We start from the raw sequence: 14,943 nt of genomic DNA on the forward strand, positions 1-14,943 counted from the left end.
AGCCCCACTCCCTCATCACAGGGGCCTCAGTCTGCACCCCCCACGTCTCTTTCTTCCCCCTTCACCCCTTCCCCACAACAGACTTACCAGCTGGACACTGCTCTTCATGCAGCTGCGTTGTGCAGCATGTAGGTGGGCAGGAGCACACGCACGTGGCATTTATTGATGACATTATTGGTCACATCAGCCAGAAAAAGCCGACTGCAGATAATGTCAATTTTCCTTTTATCGGTGCCATCACAATATGAACTGATGTATCAGTGTACCTCTAGTATGGACAGTTATTATGTTGGCCAAGTCATTCCAAATTATGCAGAGATTCATGCTGTGGCTTTAGCAAATGTTATTTTATGTAATAAGTCACATAATAAAGCAAAGGGTTGAAAGGGACCTCATTGGTCATCTAATCTAACTTCCCATGCAGATATAGAATGTATCCAAACCCAGACAGATATGCCTAGTCAACCTCTTCCTGAAAACCTCCAATGAAGGAGATTGCACAACTTGTGTAGGCAGCTTGTTCCACTGACCCACTCTTCTGATAGTAAGTTTGTGTATTTTTTCCCTTAATGGGTTTAATCTAAATTTACTTTGCTATAGTTTAAGCCCATTGTTTCCTGTCTTACCCTCTATGGAAAGGGAGAACAACTGCTCTCTCTTCTTCACAATAGTCTTTCAAATACTTAAAAGTGGTACCATGTCCTTCCTTTAATCTGCAGACTAAACATATCTAGTTATCTCAACCTTTTGACATACAGCTTGCATTGCAATCCACTGATTATCATTTTTCTCACTTGCCTCTACATCATATCCCATTTCTCTACACCCTTCACTGGCTCTGGTGCCCAGAACAGGACACAATACTGAAGCAGAGTCCTAACCATTTTTAAGTAGAGCAAGACTACTCCCTTCTTGTCTTGCAAACAATACTTATATTAATGCAACCTAAAATTGCATTTGTTTTTGGAAAGAGCATCACATTGTTGACTCATGTTGAGACTGTAATCCACCACAATACACAGATCTTTCTTGATAGTGCAAATATCTAGACCAGCGATGTCCAACTTCTCAGTGGCTAGAGGCCACAGTTTCCTCAGCTGTACTCTGTGCAAGCCACATGCCCCACCCCCCCACTGACCACAATGCCACCAGATAGCAGGTGCCCCAGAATTACACAGATTTGCTGGGTCCCAATAAGCCTCTCAACTACAGGATCACTTGGCTCTGTGGGTCACCCTGCCCCAACCCCAGGGACTAGGGCAAACAAGGCACAGGAGCTGAGGCAAGAAATAGAAGCTAGAGGAGGGAATTCAGAGACAACGGCGGCAGAAGCAGGAGTGACTGGGAAACAGTGCCCAGACCAGAAGCCTATGGGTTGCAGGTTAACCCCTCAAGGGCCACATGAAGCCCATGGGACAACAACTGGACAGCCCTAGTCTAGCTAGGTACTCTTATATTATCAATGTTTTTGTTCTTCTTTCTCTACTATGAAAGCTATCATGAATGTTACATCAGAACATTCATGGTGCCATCAAATTTTTTTGTTCTAGTTTACTAAATTTAAAAAGAAAACTATTTCTAAATGTGAATATAAGTTCTAAAGAATGGGAGAAAATACAATTCCTATCATTTAAATATTTAGAACTAGTTTAAGAAGGGAAAAGGGAAAATAGGGCTTTAAGTTACTTTGTTTACTGTGTTTAATATTTTAAATATAAATAAAGGTAGTGACCACAAAAAACAATGTCTGGGTAGGTGATGTGAACACAGAGAACAAAAATGCGAAATCCTCCACACTTTCCACTCAATATTCAGACAGAACAATTCATACATATGGTTGTGAAGATAATTCAGTTTCCCTGTTTCTATAGCCAGTCCTGACCCTATGGTCAATACCACTTATTGGTATAAACAACTCTTCCATTAGAAACTGGACTTGCATCACCAGGCATAACAATCAACAATCTTCAGAAGCACTTTTCAACAATACTGATATGAACTAGATTAGCCCACAGAGGTAAAAGACTGAATTCAATTACCCATCCTCTGAACCACTAATTAACAGGGATCCGGGTTTTTCATTTCCCATGGAAAAACAGAGTAAACCATGGCTTTTGCCTTTTACCAGAAGTAAACATGGATTTCTCATTTTACTGGAGAAACCCGTGGATTTTGCTGTTTTGCAATAAGCTCCCTGCAAGCTAGTTCTGGCCTGCAGGGAGCTGGCAGGGAGCGAGAGGAAGGCGGAAAGACAGGGGCGCCACATGCATAGACATGCACATGGCCCCAGGCAACTTGCAGGTCAGCTCCAGCAGGTAAGTGTGGGGGGGAAAGGGGGATTGAGGCCCCCGTAGGGAGGGAGGGAGCTGGACAGGTTTGGGGCTGCTGCCCAGCTGGGTGGAGCTTGGGGCCTGAGCCTCCAATGCGCAGCTGCAGGGGCTGCGGGTGGCTCATCCAGGGGAAGGCCGGTTCCCCACTGCTGCCCACACTCCCAGGGGACAGGGGGGACCCACACCCCACAGACTGGTACCTGGGGCAGGTGCAAGGCCACAATGTGCAGCTGCAAGACCCCAGCCAGAAGCAGGACAGGACCGTAGGTGACTCATCTGAGGGAGGGAGAGGGCTGGTTTCCTGCTGATGTACGCACTCCTGGGGGACAGGAGAGACCCTGAGCCCCACAGATCTGTACCCAGGACAGGCACAGGCTGCGGGTTTGAGTTTCTGCCCTGCTTCCCTCCCCCAGGGCCTCCAGAGCTGGCAGGAGTGACCTGGCACGGCTGGGGACAATGGGGACATGTGGGGATTCCTCGCCAGTGCAAGCTCCCCCATCACTGCCCTGGCGACCCACCTCCAGTGGCTGCCACTGCTGTGGGGGGCTGCAGCAAGGGCAACGGTACAAGACTGCCCCCCTCAAAGCAGCATCAGGCGCTGGAGGTGCATCACCAGGGCAGTCGGGGGGGGGGGGGTTCACAGCACCGAGGAATCTCTGCCTGGCCCCACTGTCCCCAGCCATGCTGAGGTGTGCCTGCTGGTTCTGGAGACCCCAGGGGAGGGAAGCAGGGCAGGAGACCCAGGCTCCAAGCCCCACCCGGGTGGGCAGCCCCCGCATCCTGCACCAATCTGGGGGGCCACGGGTCCCTCTACCCCCTGGGAGTGTGCACGGCAGCAGGAAGCCACCCCACCCAAGCCTGCAGCAAGGTGGCCAGTGGAGGCAGGGGGCTGAGGGCCTGGGTCCATACCCCTGGCAGCTGGCGACCCCCTGTCAGGACTGGGGGAGCAGAGGCACCAGCAGGGCCAGGGGGGCTGGGAGGGTCCTTAAATTTTAATCATGGATTTTGGGGGTTTTAGCAGAGAATTTGTGATTTTTAGCAAAGAATTTGTGATTTTTTATCAGGGAAAACCAGGATCCCTGCTAATTAATTCTACATACCACAACAGACTTTCCAACCCATGGTCAGCCAGAGGCAGAATGACCACTGACTTCACAGTTACTCAGTCTAAAACAGTGGTTCTCAACTTTTTTAGACTCAAGGCACCACTTGTCTGACTCGAGGCAACCCTCCATAGTTTTTGTGAATAAAGGTACACCCCATTTCAAAAACTAATTTATTACTGGGCTTACCTCCTTGTATAGCGGCAGGCAGTGGAGGTGGAAGAACAGGGTACAGGGAGAGCTTGAGTCTGCTCTTATCTGCATATCAGTTCATACTTCCTGCAGCACCCTTCAAAGGACCTCACAGCACCCCAGAATGCCCTGACAACCTGACTGAAAATCACTGATCTAGAATTTGCCAGATGTTAAAAAGCTAAGGTGGGTTGTAGTATTGTAGTCCACAATCAGCCTTTCATTACAGGAGTTCATTCTAAGAAATTAGTTTCTCCTCCTACTCCAAATCCACGCACACTTTTCCTTCTTGTTGAAGTGATCTGTGATGAACCCACATTTCAGATATCACACAAGGTATTTTAGTGTTGACCAAGAAAGCTGTGTATTAAGACATTTACCATTTACCATAAATAGTATAATAGAATGTGAAAGTCATGTAGGTAATTTCTTGATCGAACATTAGAACCAATATTTTAAAGATAATTTTTCATCTAACAGAAAGGAACAGTTTGCAAATTTGCACAATTTTCTCTTTATTCTAATACCTCCTTACATCCTCTAGCTATTTCTGAAGTTACCATTTTGTTCATAATCAGGAAAAATGCTGTAAATATATGCAAAAATATGAAACATTTAGGAATCCCTTGCAAGCACTACAAAATAGTGAGATATAGAAGAATGTTATTTTTTAAATAGCAAGAGGCTTAAGGGTTTTCAGCTTATGCTATTTTATCACCACTTATGGTCTATAAATGTACAGATACTTCTCACTAATCTCCATGCTGTACAGAAATGCTTCCAGGATTTCCAATGATTACAAACAGTGATCACAATGATTAATAAGACAGACTGGAGTTTTTCGTGAAGTGGTACTTTTGGAAATGAAATCACAGTACAGTAATGTTAGGAATCTGTGGTATTCTGTTATTTTACATTGACTGGAAGGAAGAGATGCATTGATTCTAATTTTTTCTTTACCATCCTTTCAGCCCTATTCACAAGAGACTAGAAACACAGAAAATGACTTCTGTGATGCAGGTATTAAGTTCAAAGATGCTACTAGCTGTTGTAGTGTTTTCACTTAAAAATGAACAAGTATTAAATAGCAAAAAAGTGTCACTATTAAGAAGCAAGTATTTCCAAACCCTTACCTAACTTATATTCTTTTCTCAGCTGTTTATAAAACTCAAACTGTAAGAAAACATCTTGATTAAGGTACATTTTCATACAACTTGAAAATAAAACTTACCTGTCAGAGTAATCTGTAGGTTGGTTATGTCTTTAGCTATGGTGAAATGCTCTTTTGCTTTTTTATACTCATAGTAATTCAAAAATGTATATGCACACTCAAGTTGAAACTGAACAGCTAATTGCCAGTATTCATCACCTGTGAGTAAGCTTTCTACTTCTGTCACTGCAAAATAAGAGAAAAGAGAGATATCAGAACACCTCTAGGGAATAAATCCTTACCAAAACAAACAAAAAAAATCAATGAATTACAATACCAGAAAGAAAAAAATGGTACACTGATAGCATACCCATCAGTCTCTGTACTACAAGGCATTTAAAAGTATATTGGTAGGTGTTAATGACCTGTTATCTGAATTTACTTGGAAATGTAAAGATATACACATCTTAATAAAAAAATTTGAAAAGATTCTTCTCCAGGAAGGCTACACAAGATCTTGTTGGGGGTTTTTTTAAGTCAACCATGAGGTAAGAAAGAAGGACAGGTCAGTTTTCTTCTTTTATAGCCAACATTCAAGCTACAACTGGCCTAGGTTCTTAATGCTTTCCTGCAAATAAACAATCAAGATGACATCCCCTAAATGAATGGCTATTAAGAAGAAAAACCCAAGGCTGAATCGATTCCATCTGCATAGGTTAGTCTAAGCTGAACCAATAAGCAAGTGAACAGACATTCACTTTTGATTCTGGAAATGCAGCCACATGCCTTCAGTGGCCCAGGCCAGAAGCTGGGGGCACTAGAGCATGCCTCCCTGCTCCACTGGAGCAGACAGCTTGGGCCAAGGCTATCCCACCCACCGTGCAAGGGGAAGGAATTGCATGGGAGGTGGAAAGCATCCTGGGATTCTGGAGGACTGCAAGTTAACTTGAATCTGGAGAGGATCTGTCAGCAGCTCAATAAACCAATTTAACCTAAATCAGTTAAATCTTCAAGTGCTCAGCAACTGTGACCTAGAGATTTTTTTCCCTATGACTCAGGGTCCCCCGTTTGTTAAATTGGCAGTTATGCTGACCTCCTTTATATAGCACTATGGATATAAATTACTATATAAAGCTAGGTATTATTAAATCTTCCTTCCCAGAGGGAAAAAATTAAGTGTTAAAATTATAAACAGAAATCAATGGAAAAAAATGACAAATAAAGCAACCAAAATTAAGGTTGGATTGTGCTCTGTGACTTTAAAATAGTATCATATACTTGCGTTTTCCCAAATTTATAAAAAACCTAATTTTATTTTCTTTATATGACTAATAAGAATACAGAAACTGCCCTGCCAGATCAAACTGGATCAAGTCAGCCTAATCCAATAACCTGATGGTTCAAGAACTAAGTATATAGTTGAAGCTGATGCAGTAAGTAGTTGGGAAAAAATGGAATTTAGCTTCTCAAGCTGAAAATCTAAACAGACTGAAAAAGTGGAACCCAACTCAGTGGTCACTGAAGGACCTGTTGCCCCTTCTCCGTGGCTGGACTAGGCTAGTATCAGGTTCAGGTTGCCACTGACTACTCCAGAGCCAGAGAACAACAGAGAAGAAGGTAGTAGGGACCTGGAGAGGGGAAACACAGATTGGGAGACAGGCAGAAGGGTTAGGCACAAGCACAGAGGAGGGAGGCAGAAGCAGTGGGGTAGGCACAATCACAGGCATAGGGGAGCAGGCACAGGCCCAGGAAGGCTAGGGGTGGGGAGGGCAGGCCCAGGTACAGGGGGCAAGGGGCAGGCAGGAGGGAACAAGCAGCAAGCAGTTGGTGGGCACATGGCATGGGTCAGAAAGCAAGGGGGGCAGGTACTGGGATGACAAGAGACAGGGGTCTGGCCTTCCATCCCACACCACTACTCTTCTGCTACAGCAGTGGGGGGATGACTTTAAGAAGACCTTCCACCAATTAGATTCTATACCTGAAAAAAACATAACAAATGTATAATTTTCCACATGTATAATATAATAAAAAATGCAAAGTCATCTTGGATTCTGGTGAATAGAGTATTATTTTTAAAAGGAAGAAGATGGAAAAAGAAAATAGGGTAGTTAAAAGGAAAGAGAAATATATTTAAAAACTGGTATACCATATTTTCTCACATATAACCCACACCTTTTTCACCAAAGCCAGGTGGTAGAAATTAGGGTTCACATTACATGAGATAAATGAATCCCCCACAAAAATTCTTGTACCTTAAGACATCATGCATCAAAAAGATTCAGCCAAGATTTGGGGAAAAAAACAGTTACCAAAAGACAGAAATCCTATTCTTTATGTAGACACCTCAATATAGGGCTTGATTTTCAGAAGTGCTGAACATCTACCACTATCTAGTTTTCAGTAGTTTAAAAAATCAAGTCCAACCCTTAGGTTGGCAGATCCAGAGATGCTCAAGATTACACTTGATTTTTAGAAGTCAATTCTGAGCTGTTCACTGGTCTTTGCAGGTCTAAAGGTGAGACAGTGATTCTGTAAACAACTGTGTATACAGTATACAGATCAAGGTTGCACAAACTGTCTCATACTGGATAAAATTTCATCTAATTGTAATCTCCTAGTTTTAAAAAAGTCATATGCCATACATCAGATATAACTGCCATAAATTCCAAAATTGTTTCTCATAGTCAGGGTGGCCAATGCAAGAGAAGATCAATATCTAAGTGTGTCTGAGTTTCTTTGAATCATTGTAATGTCCTATTACCAAGTTAGCTCCAAACCTTATTTTTAACTTTTTATAAGGAAGCAGAATGGTATCTTAAATATATAGTAGAACATTCAAAATCACTTTCTGATAAAATTCTTCATAGTACATGTTTTCATTTTTCTTACTAACTCAAATTTTAGGCTGAATCAGTTTAAGGTAAACAGAAAGACTAAAAAATATTTTATACCCTCATACAGAGTCTACTTAATAAAACTCCTCAGACAAATAACAAAATTACTGTGAACAAATGCAAGTAAAAACTTGCTAGCATAGAATTAATGCTGACATTATGAAAGTGCCATGGATGCACACATTCAGAGAAACAATAACTGTTGAGTTTTATGACCTGCATGTTTGCATTCTTTAATAATAGAAGAAGTTTTTGAAATTCCTTCCTCTTGTCCTTCCTAACCTATATAACACACTCCAATAATCACTTATTGGATATTTTCTAATATTTATACATATTTTTTAAAGCAACCATCCATCCATTTAAGGAACTTTGGAAATTACCTAAACTACAAATACCATATTTTCTCAAAAACAACATGCCTCAGAATAAAATATGCATCTTGTCTTTGAAAGGCAGAATGGAATAAAAAAGATCTTTCTTAATGGTAAGTAAAAAGAACAGCAGCTAGGGAGCAGATCCTGCTCATTGTTCCTGTGAGTTTATGAAGTTTTTACTTTCCCTTTTGTCCAGTAAGTGGCAAAAAATGTTCTTTCTGCATTCTTTGCATATAATGCACACTCTAATTTCCATTAGCTGGCTTTTGGAGAGAATGTGTGTGTTGAATACAATAAAATATGGTGCTGCATTATAACCCCTATATTATACTCTGTTATAAATAAGCACGAATAATTTAATCTCATATAACCCATACCCCAACCAGTCAGTCCAGAAAAACAAATCTCCACCTTCAGCAATGCACCACCTTCACAAAAAAAATAAGAGAGGAGGAAAATTACCTTTGCAGCATGCACTGTAGGTCATAGGTTTTAAAGGATGCCTATTTTTAAGACTTAGGTTGATTAGACTTACATTTCTTAGAAGCATTTTACTACCATGTTGATAGATTCAGCATGTATTTTTTAAGTAAAAGATCGGGTTTTGAAAAATTAGGAATTGAAAGCAGAAGTCAGAATTGGTTCTCTCTGTGTCACTTAATGTCAAAGACTCCCTTGACCTTTAAAATTAACACATCAACAAATTTATCATGACTAAGTCCAATAATTTAAAAAGATTTCATTTTTTCTTTTGAAAGTTGTAATTCCGCAGCAAACCTCTTACTGTTACAGAACCCTGTTCAATCGATATATAGTGCAAGGCAGTGTTATGTTGAAACACTGCATACTAGCTTCCAAACTGGAAGCAGTGTAGTTGCGTGAACGTGGAGCTTCCCTGGCCTATATACAGTGCTGGAGTACATGCGACTATACTGCTTCTGGTTCAGAAGCTAACATGGTGCTGCCTTGTCCCATATAGACATGCATAATTTGTTGAATGTCAATATTATACAGTTCATAAATGAAGTTTTCAATTCAGTAAAACTGCCTGGAACATTTTTTAATGCTAAGATTTATAAACAACACAAAAGAACACAGAAGGACCTAATCCTTCACTCTCAGCATCCATTGAGACCAACAAGTAGCATTACTGCTTCTTCACAGGTTGGTTATTTTAACGTTATTCTATAATCGTTGCATTAAATGTTACCGTAAAATTTCTCCTATTAACCTGGAAAATTTGCAAGAGCCCTAAACTATTCTGGAGCTTGGATATCACATTTATGGCTCGATCCTACAGTTCAAGGGTGTCAAACACATCTGGGGCCTAGGGCCAGATTTGGTCTGCAGGGCTCCTTTTGGGCCAGATCCAAACCGATGCGAGTGGTACCACCATGGTCACTCCAGTGGCAAGGAATCCAGCAGGGGAAAGCCAAGCTCTCTGCTAATGACCATGTCCAAAAGGACCCTAGATTTTGCAGCCCCAATTTCCAGTGCCTGCCAATTGCCTGGCAGGTCAGATTAAGAGACTCCATGGGCTAAGTCCAACCCACAGTCCATATGTTTGACACCACTGCTACAGTTGGTTCATATCCCAGAACAAAATGACCTTTCATTAAGAAAAAAAAGTCCTAAAAACTTAGGAATTTAAGGCCGTCTATATTCTCTTTGGCAAGGACAAAAACTGTGCGTGCCAACATGTCTAAAAAAAAGTGTCTTAAAAATGTTCAGTTGAAAATGCACTTTCAGGCTTGTTGAAATTACTATGCAAGAATCTTCAGCCAACAAATGTACCGGTCTTGCTGGCAGGGGCAAGGGGAAGGAACTAATGCCATATTATTGTACATTTAGTTTTAACATAAAACAGTTTGTTTTCTGATCAAGATTAGAGTCAATATTGATTTTTATAAATTATTTCCTCTCTCTGCATGCAACTTAACACCTCTCTGAAACTGAATACCAGTTACAGTTCAGTCTTTGATACAGGTGATGGGGATCCTGAAATTCAGTGGGGAAGAATGAAAAAAAAGGTTGGTCAGCATCTCTCATGAAGTTGCAGAGAACTAAACATATTCACATTTCAAAACCAAACCACCTTTGTTAAATAAGGGCACCTATACACGTGCCTGATGCCTGCTCTGTGTGCTAATTAGCACATGTTGGAGCAGACTTTGATTAATCAAGTCTGCTGCAGTATGCTAATTAGCATGCTCCAGCAGCCTTAGCATCACATGCATTCAGCATCCCCGCACTTCAAAATGGCAGTTGGGGCGTTTTAGCTAAAGCTTGTCAAGTAAGCTTTAGTTAAAGCACCCCTGCAGCCATTTTGAAGCATGGGACGCTGAATACGTGACACTAGGGGTGCTTTAATTAGAGCAGCTCCCGAGAGCACCCTCCCCACCCCAGAGCATGCATAAAGATGCCCTAAGAGACCAAAAGAACAAAGAAAAAGTCAACACCGGCAAGTGTTTGCGACAAATTAAGAGTGGCACACATTGGACACACACAATACCTTCTGTCCTGCAAGCAGATAGAATGTAGTCAGGCTTCCAGCCTCAAGCAGAATATATATCAGCATAAACGAACTGTTAAAAATTAACATGAAATTGAAGTAGTGCCTTTTCAATTCTTAGCAGCTCCAGGAATATCTGGTAAGAATCATGCTGCAAATACTGACATGGCTACAAAAACATCTTTTTTTGAAAAGTGATTAGTACTGGATGGCAACTTAAACTGAATAATTTGAAGCATACCTTGATCTATGCAGGTCTGAGCAACAGCAAAGAGCTCAGGTGATCGCTCTTCTAGCACTTGCTGGTGAATGTTCACACATCGCAAAGTCCACCAAGGCAATGTCTGTAAGGGAGAATAAGGATATCCTATGTAAATTACTAATACAGGAGATTTTTTTTTTAAAAAGAAAAAGGTTTTTAAAATGCATCTTCACAACCATATTTGAAATTGTTGCTTTATAACAATCCCAAACCACATCTGACCTACTTAAAAACAGACTGACCTACGAAGAATTTTACAGTATTAAAATTAAATTGCATCATCAAAGCCAAATAAGTTTTGAAGGAGGTCAAAGAGAAATTAAAAAACATCTAACAAAAAAGCCAGCAGAGATGGGTGTTCAATCATCAGCTAATTTGTTTCTGCCTCCTTGTACTTCCCTTATATGAAAGCTTAAATCAACATACCCTTTCCACAACACTCCCTCCTTGTTTCTGTAAAGGAGAATGCTACAAATCTGAAGCAATCTAACAAGTGTGACAAATTATGACTTGCTTCAAATTAGAAATCCATCATAAAGATACAAGCACCATACATCTTTTTGATGTAAAATGATGAAGACAGCACCTATAACAATGCAGGCTCAAATTCACCGTTAATTGAATCCCCTTCAGCCTTGCTTCATTTTCTCCTTGCTATTTTAAGATTGGTACTTTAAAAGTTGTCTCTTTAGAGGCAGCCCTGCAGTGGCTTGACTGAAGATAGGCAGCAAAGGTTTTCCCTTTTTCTCCATATCGTACATCAGGGCTGTCTAACTTCCAGGCACCTGGTGGCCGCATGCCACACACATCACATTCCTGGGAGCCACATGAGATGCAGGCCATAGAACAAGGGGTGCTTGCCACGTGGGCAGCCCTCCCAGGCTTACCCCTGTATAGGCAGCGTAGCATGCCCCATCTCTCCCACCATGTGCACAGTATGGGCAGCCCATATCCCCCCATTCCTGACCACAAGCACTGGAAGCCTAGATCCCCCAACCCAACTGGACCATGTGCACAGGCCAGCTCCCCCCATTTCTGGATTCTGCACATGCTGCACAGGCAGCCTAGCTCCAGCCTCCCCCACCCCAGCCACACATGCAGCCCACTCACCCCTCTGCAGCACAGGCAGCCTGGCTTCTCCCTTAAGGCTAAGTACAGACAGCCAAAAAGACCAAGGCAGAATCAAAAAATCTTTGCAGATTAGTCTAAACTACGTAGATTGAACCAATAAGCAAGTGAAAAGACATTTACTTTTGATTCTGGAAATGCAGCTACATGCCTGCAGTGGCTCAGGCCAGAAGCCAAGGGGTGCTAGAGCATGCCTCCTTGCTCCGCTGCAGCAGACAGCTTGGGCCAAGGCCAGCCCACCCAACCTGCAAGGGGGGCATTGGAAGAGAGGTGTAAAGCATCGTGAGATGCTGGGGGACTGTAAATTAACTTGAATCAGTTAAATCTGATTACTATATCCATCCAGGTTTATCTTATCTTAAACCTGTTCTGGCCATTCTGAAAGCGATTTATGTGCAAGGAACTTTTGCTGTATTACAGATTTGAACAAGTTTCTGATCACTTATACCAGTTTATGTGCAATTTCTGTCCCTAGCCTAAAAGGGTTGCATTCATAGGTCAACAAATGCTGTACCAATGATCCACTTCTGTGCATCACTGTGTGAGGTTTAGTACTTGGCCTGTGTGACAGCTGAAAATTATGTCCGTGTTATAAAGGTGCTTGCTGAAGGCTCTATGAAGATTAGACCAATTGTTTTTCTGTCATTTGTTTAAATATTAAGCTATATGTTGTTGCTAAGAGTTTAATTAAAGTTTAAAATGTAGTAAAGCCTTGTATAAAGTAAGGCCTAGTAAATTTAGCAAAGCCTTGAAGTAGTAAGGCCCTGTGGCATAGTTAAAATTAACCTTATCAAAGGAATGCAAGGCTTGTACTGCTATTGGTCAGTCTAAGGACAGTTAAAGTAAAAAGAATATGAATGGCTGTAAGTTATCAGCACAGTTCAGAAGTTATAAATTGGCTGAAACATCCAGAAATCATTCAGAAGGAAGATACAGCTCTGTGAAAGGGATTAATTAGCTGTTGACCTGGATCAGAGGGCCTGTGGATATTGAGGAACCCAAGAACTGAATACCAGAATCATTCCTGGTACCCCTCAGACAGCGCTGATCGGGGACGCCTGACTTCGCTAAGCTTTGTGATAAAAGAAACTTGTCATACATCAGGCATCAGAGGGGACTGTCAATAAGTTGCCGACGCAAATTATTCTTGTCTGTCATTGTTTGCCTTGTTACTACACATAGTTGTGTTTTTGTTAAGTCAATAAACCTTTCTTACCTTTCTACCCCCCAACCACACTCTCAATCAATCCTGAACCCTCCGCAGGCGGCTAGAACAGGCCTGCACCAAACTGACCTGGTCTAAAACCCATTTGGTTTCATGTTAAGATAAATCCAAGTGCTCAAAATATATTTGGTTTTTAAAAAATACATTCAACATAGTTGTGCTTTTGGGGGCTCGATCCATTATGTTTGAATGCTAAAAGCAAGCTAATAAGACACTTCTGCTAATTCCATATTTGCCTGTATTTCCAGAACATCAAAGGATCATGTTAACAAGTTCTGCATTTTTGTTTGGTTCAGATTATTTGAACACAGACTATTTTTTAAACTTCAGACTGGTCATGAACCTCATCCTTTAACATATTCAAAAAATGTAATTTTAAAACCAAAGGTGTTGAAAATGAAAAACAAGATGTTAACATTACAATGTTTATAAAAATATAGTGAATACATTTTAAACTTTACATTAAAAATACCAAAGTATAAGCATATAAGCAAACAAATATTTATATTTATAAAGTATTTAAATGTGTTAAGCTGCATAGTTCAGTATATTTGCAGTATATCAATGAAATAAAATGGTGAGATGAGGACCTGCTTTGCTCTGGACATTTTTAAATTAATTTGACTACAAAAGATCTCATTTGTTATCAAAAATAGGTTTCTGCACTGATAACCCCTAGTATTCAAAAATCATAAGTCAGGTCCTAGAAAATCATGAGATTGGCTTCATAGAATCATATCACAGAAGTAGGGTCAGAAGGGATCTTATAGATCTTCAAGTCTGACCCCCTGCCAGGGCAGGAGAAAAAACTGGGCTCAAATGATCCCAGCTAGGTAGGCATCAAGCCTCCTCTCAAAGACCCCCAGGGTAGGAGCCAGCATCACTTCCCTTGGAAGCTGGTTCCTGATCGTAGCCGCCCTAACTGTGAAGTAGTTCTTACGGATGTCTAATCTAAACCTACTCTCCAACAAAGATCATAAGATTATTTTTTTTTGTAACTAATAATATTTCTTCTGATTTTTCAGCTTTTAAGGATATTAAGACACTTTTCTCAACCATTCAAGACTCCTCTGCATGAATACATTTAAATTATTTTTGAAACATAAAGAAATATATTCCAAAGTAAACTGTTTTTTTTGCCTGAAAAATCACAAACCAAGAAAATTTGTAAGTATACAAAGTAACTAAGGAAAAGTTTTACATCCACCAGAAAAACTAAGATGGGGGGGGCGCAAAATACAGCCCATGGGCTAGATCCAGGCTGCCAGACTATTCTATCCAGCCCGCAGGGCCCCTAAAAAATTTAGAAAATATTTATCTGCTCCTGGCTGCCTGTCAAAGATGACAGGAGCCAGGGGTAGTAGGACCCCAGGGGAACCCTCAGCAGGACACAGCAGCCCAGCCCTGCCCCACCCCCAGCCATTTCCCTGCCTTCCTACCTCTGCACTGCTTCAGCACCACGTGGCTCTAGGCTGCACTGCCAGACCACAGGAGCACAGGCCCACTCCAGTACCCTGGGTGTGTGTGTGGGTGTTCGTAGGGTGAGTGCCACACACTCATCCCACCATACACGTGCACCCACACCTCCCCTTGCACTCCCATACACACAGACACCCACACCCCCTCACATACCCCAGTCACCTTCCTCACAACACAACCCCCTACAAAACCTATACCCACTCACACCTCACATATCCACCCACATGCTCTCTCACCCCACACCCTCCACACCTATCCACCCCACACACACACCCAGACCCTCCCCCACAC

The 14,943-nt window shown here is 41.6% G+C and overlaps 1 protein-coding gene across 1 annotated transcript in view; it reads right to left on the reverse strand.

Moving 5' to 3' along the window:
* The window catches only part of TTC27 (tetratricopeptide repeat domain 27), a 303,716-nt gene that overhangs the window by 228,210 nt on the left and 60,563 nt on the right, over positions 1-14,943 (reverse strand). The window contains exons 5-6 of the mRNA XM_019527431.1: positions 10,800-10,902; positions 4,857-5,021 (exon numbers count right to left, since the gene is read on the reverse strand). Of these exons, the coding sequence (XP_019382976.1) occupies positions 4,857-5,021; positions 10,800-10,902 (268 nt within the window). The remainder of the gene's footprint in view (positions 1-4,856; positions 5,022-10,799; positions 10,903-14,943) is intronic.

This window comes from Gavialis gangeticus, unplaced genomic scaffold, assembly GCF_001723915.1.
Source record: "Gavialis gangeticus isolate Ggan-Ray unplaced genomic scaffold, GavGan_comp1, whole genome shotgun sequence".
Classification (NCBI taxonomy): Eukaryota; Metazoa; Chordata; order Crocodylia; family Gavialidae; genus Gavialis; species Gavialis gangeticus.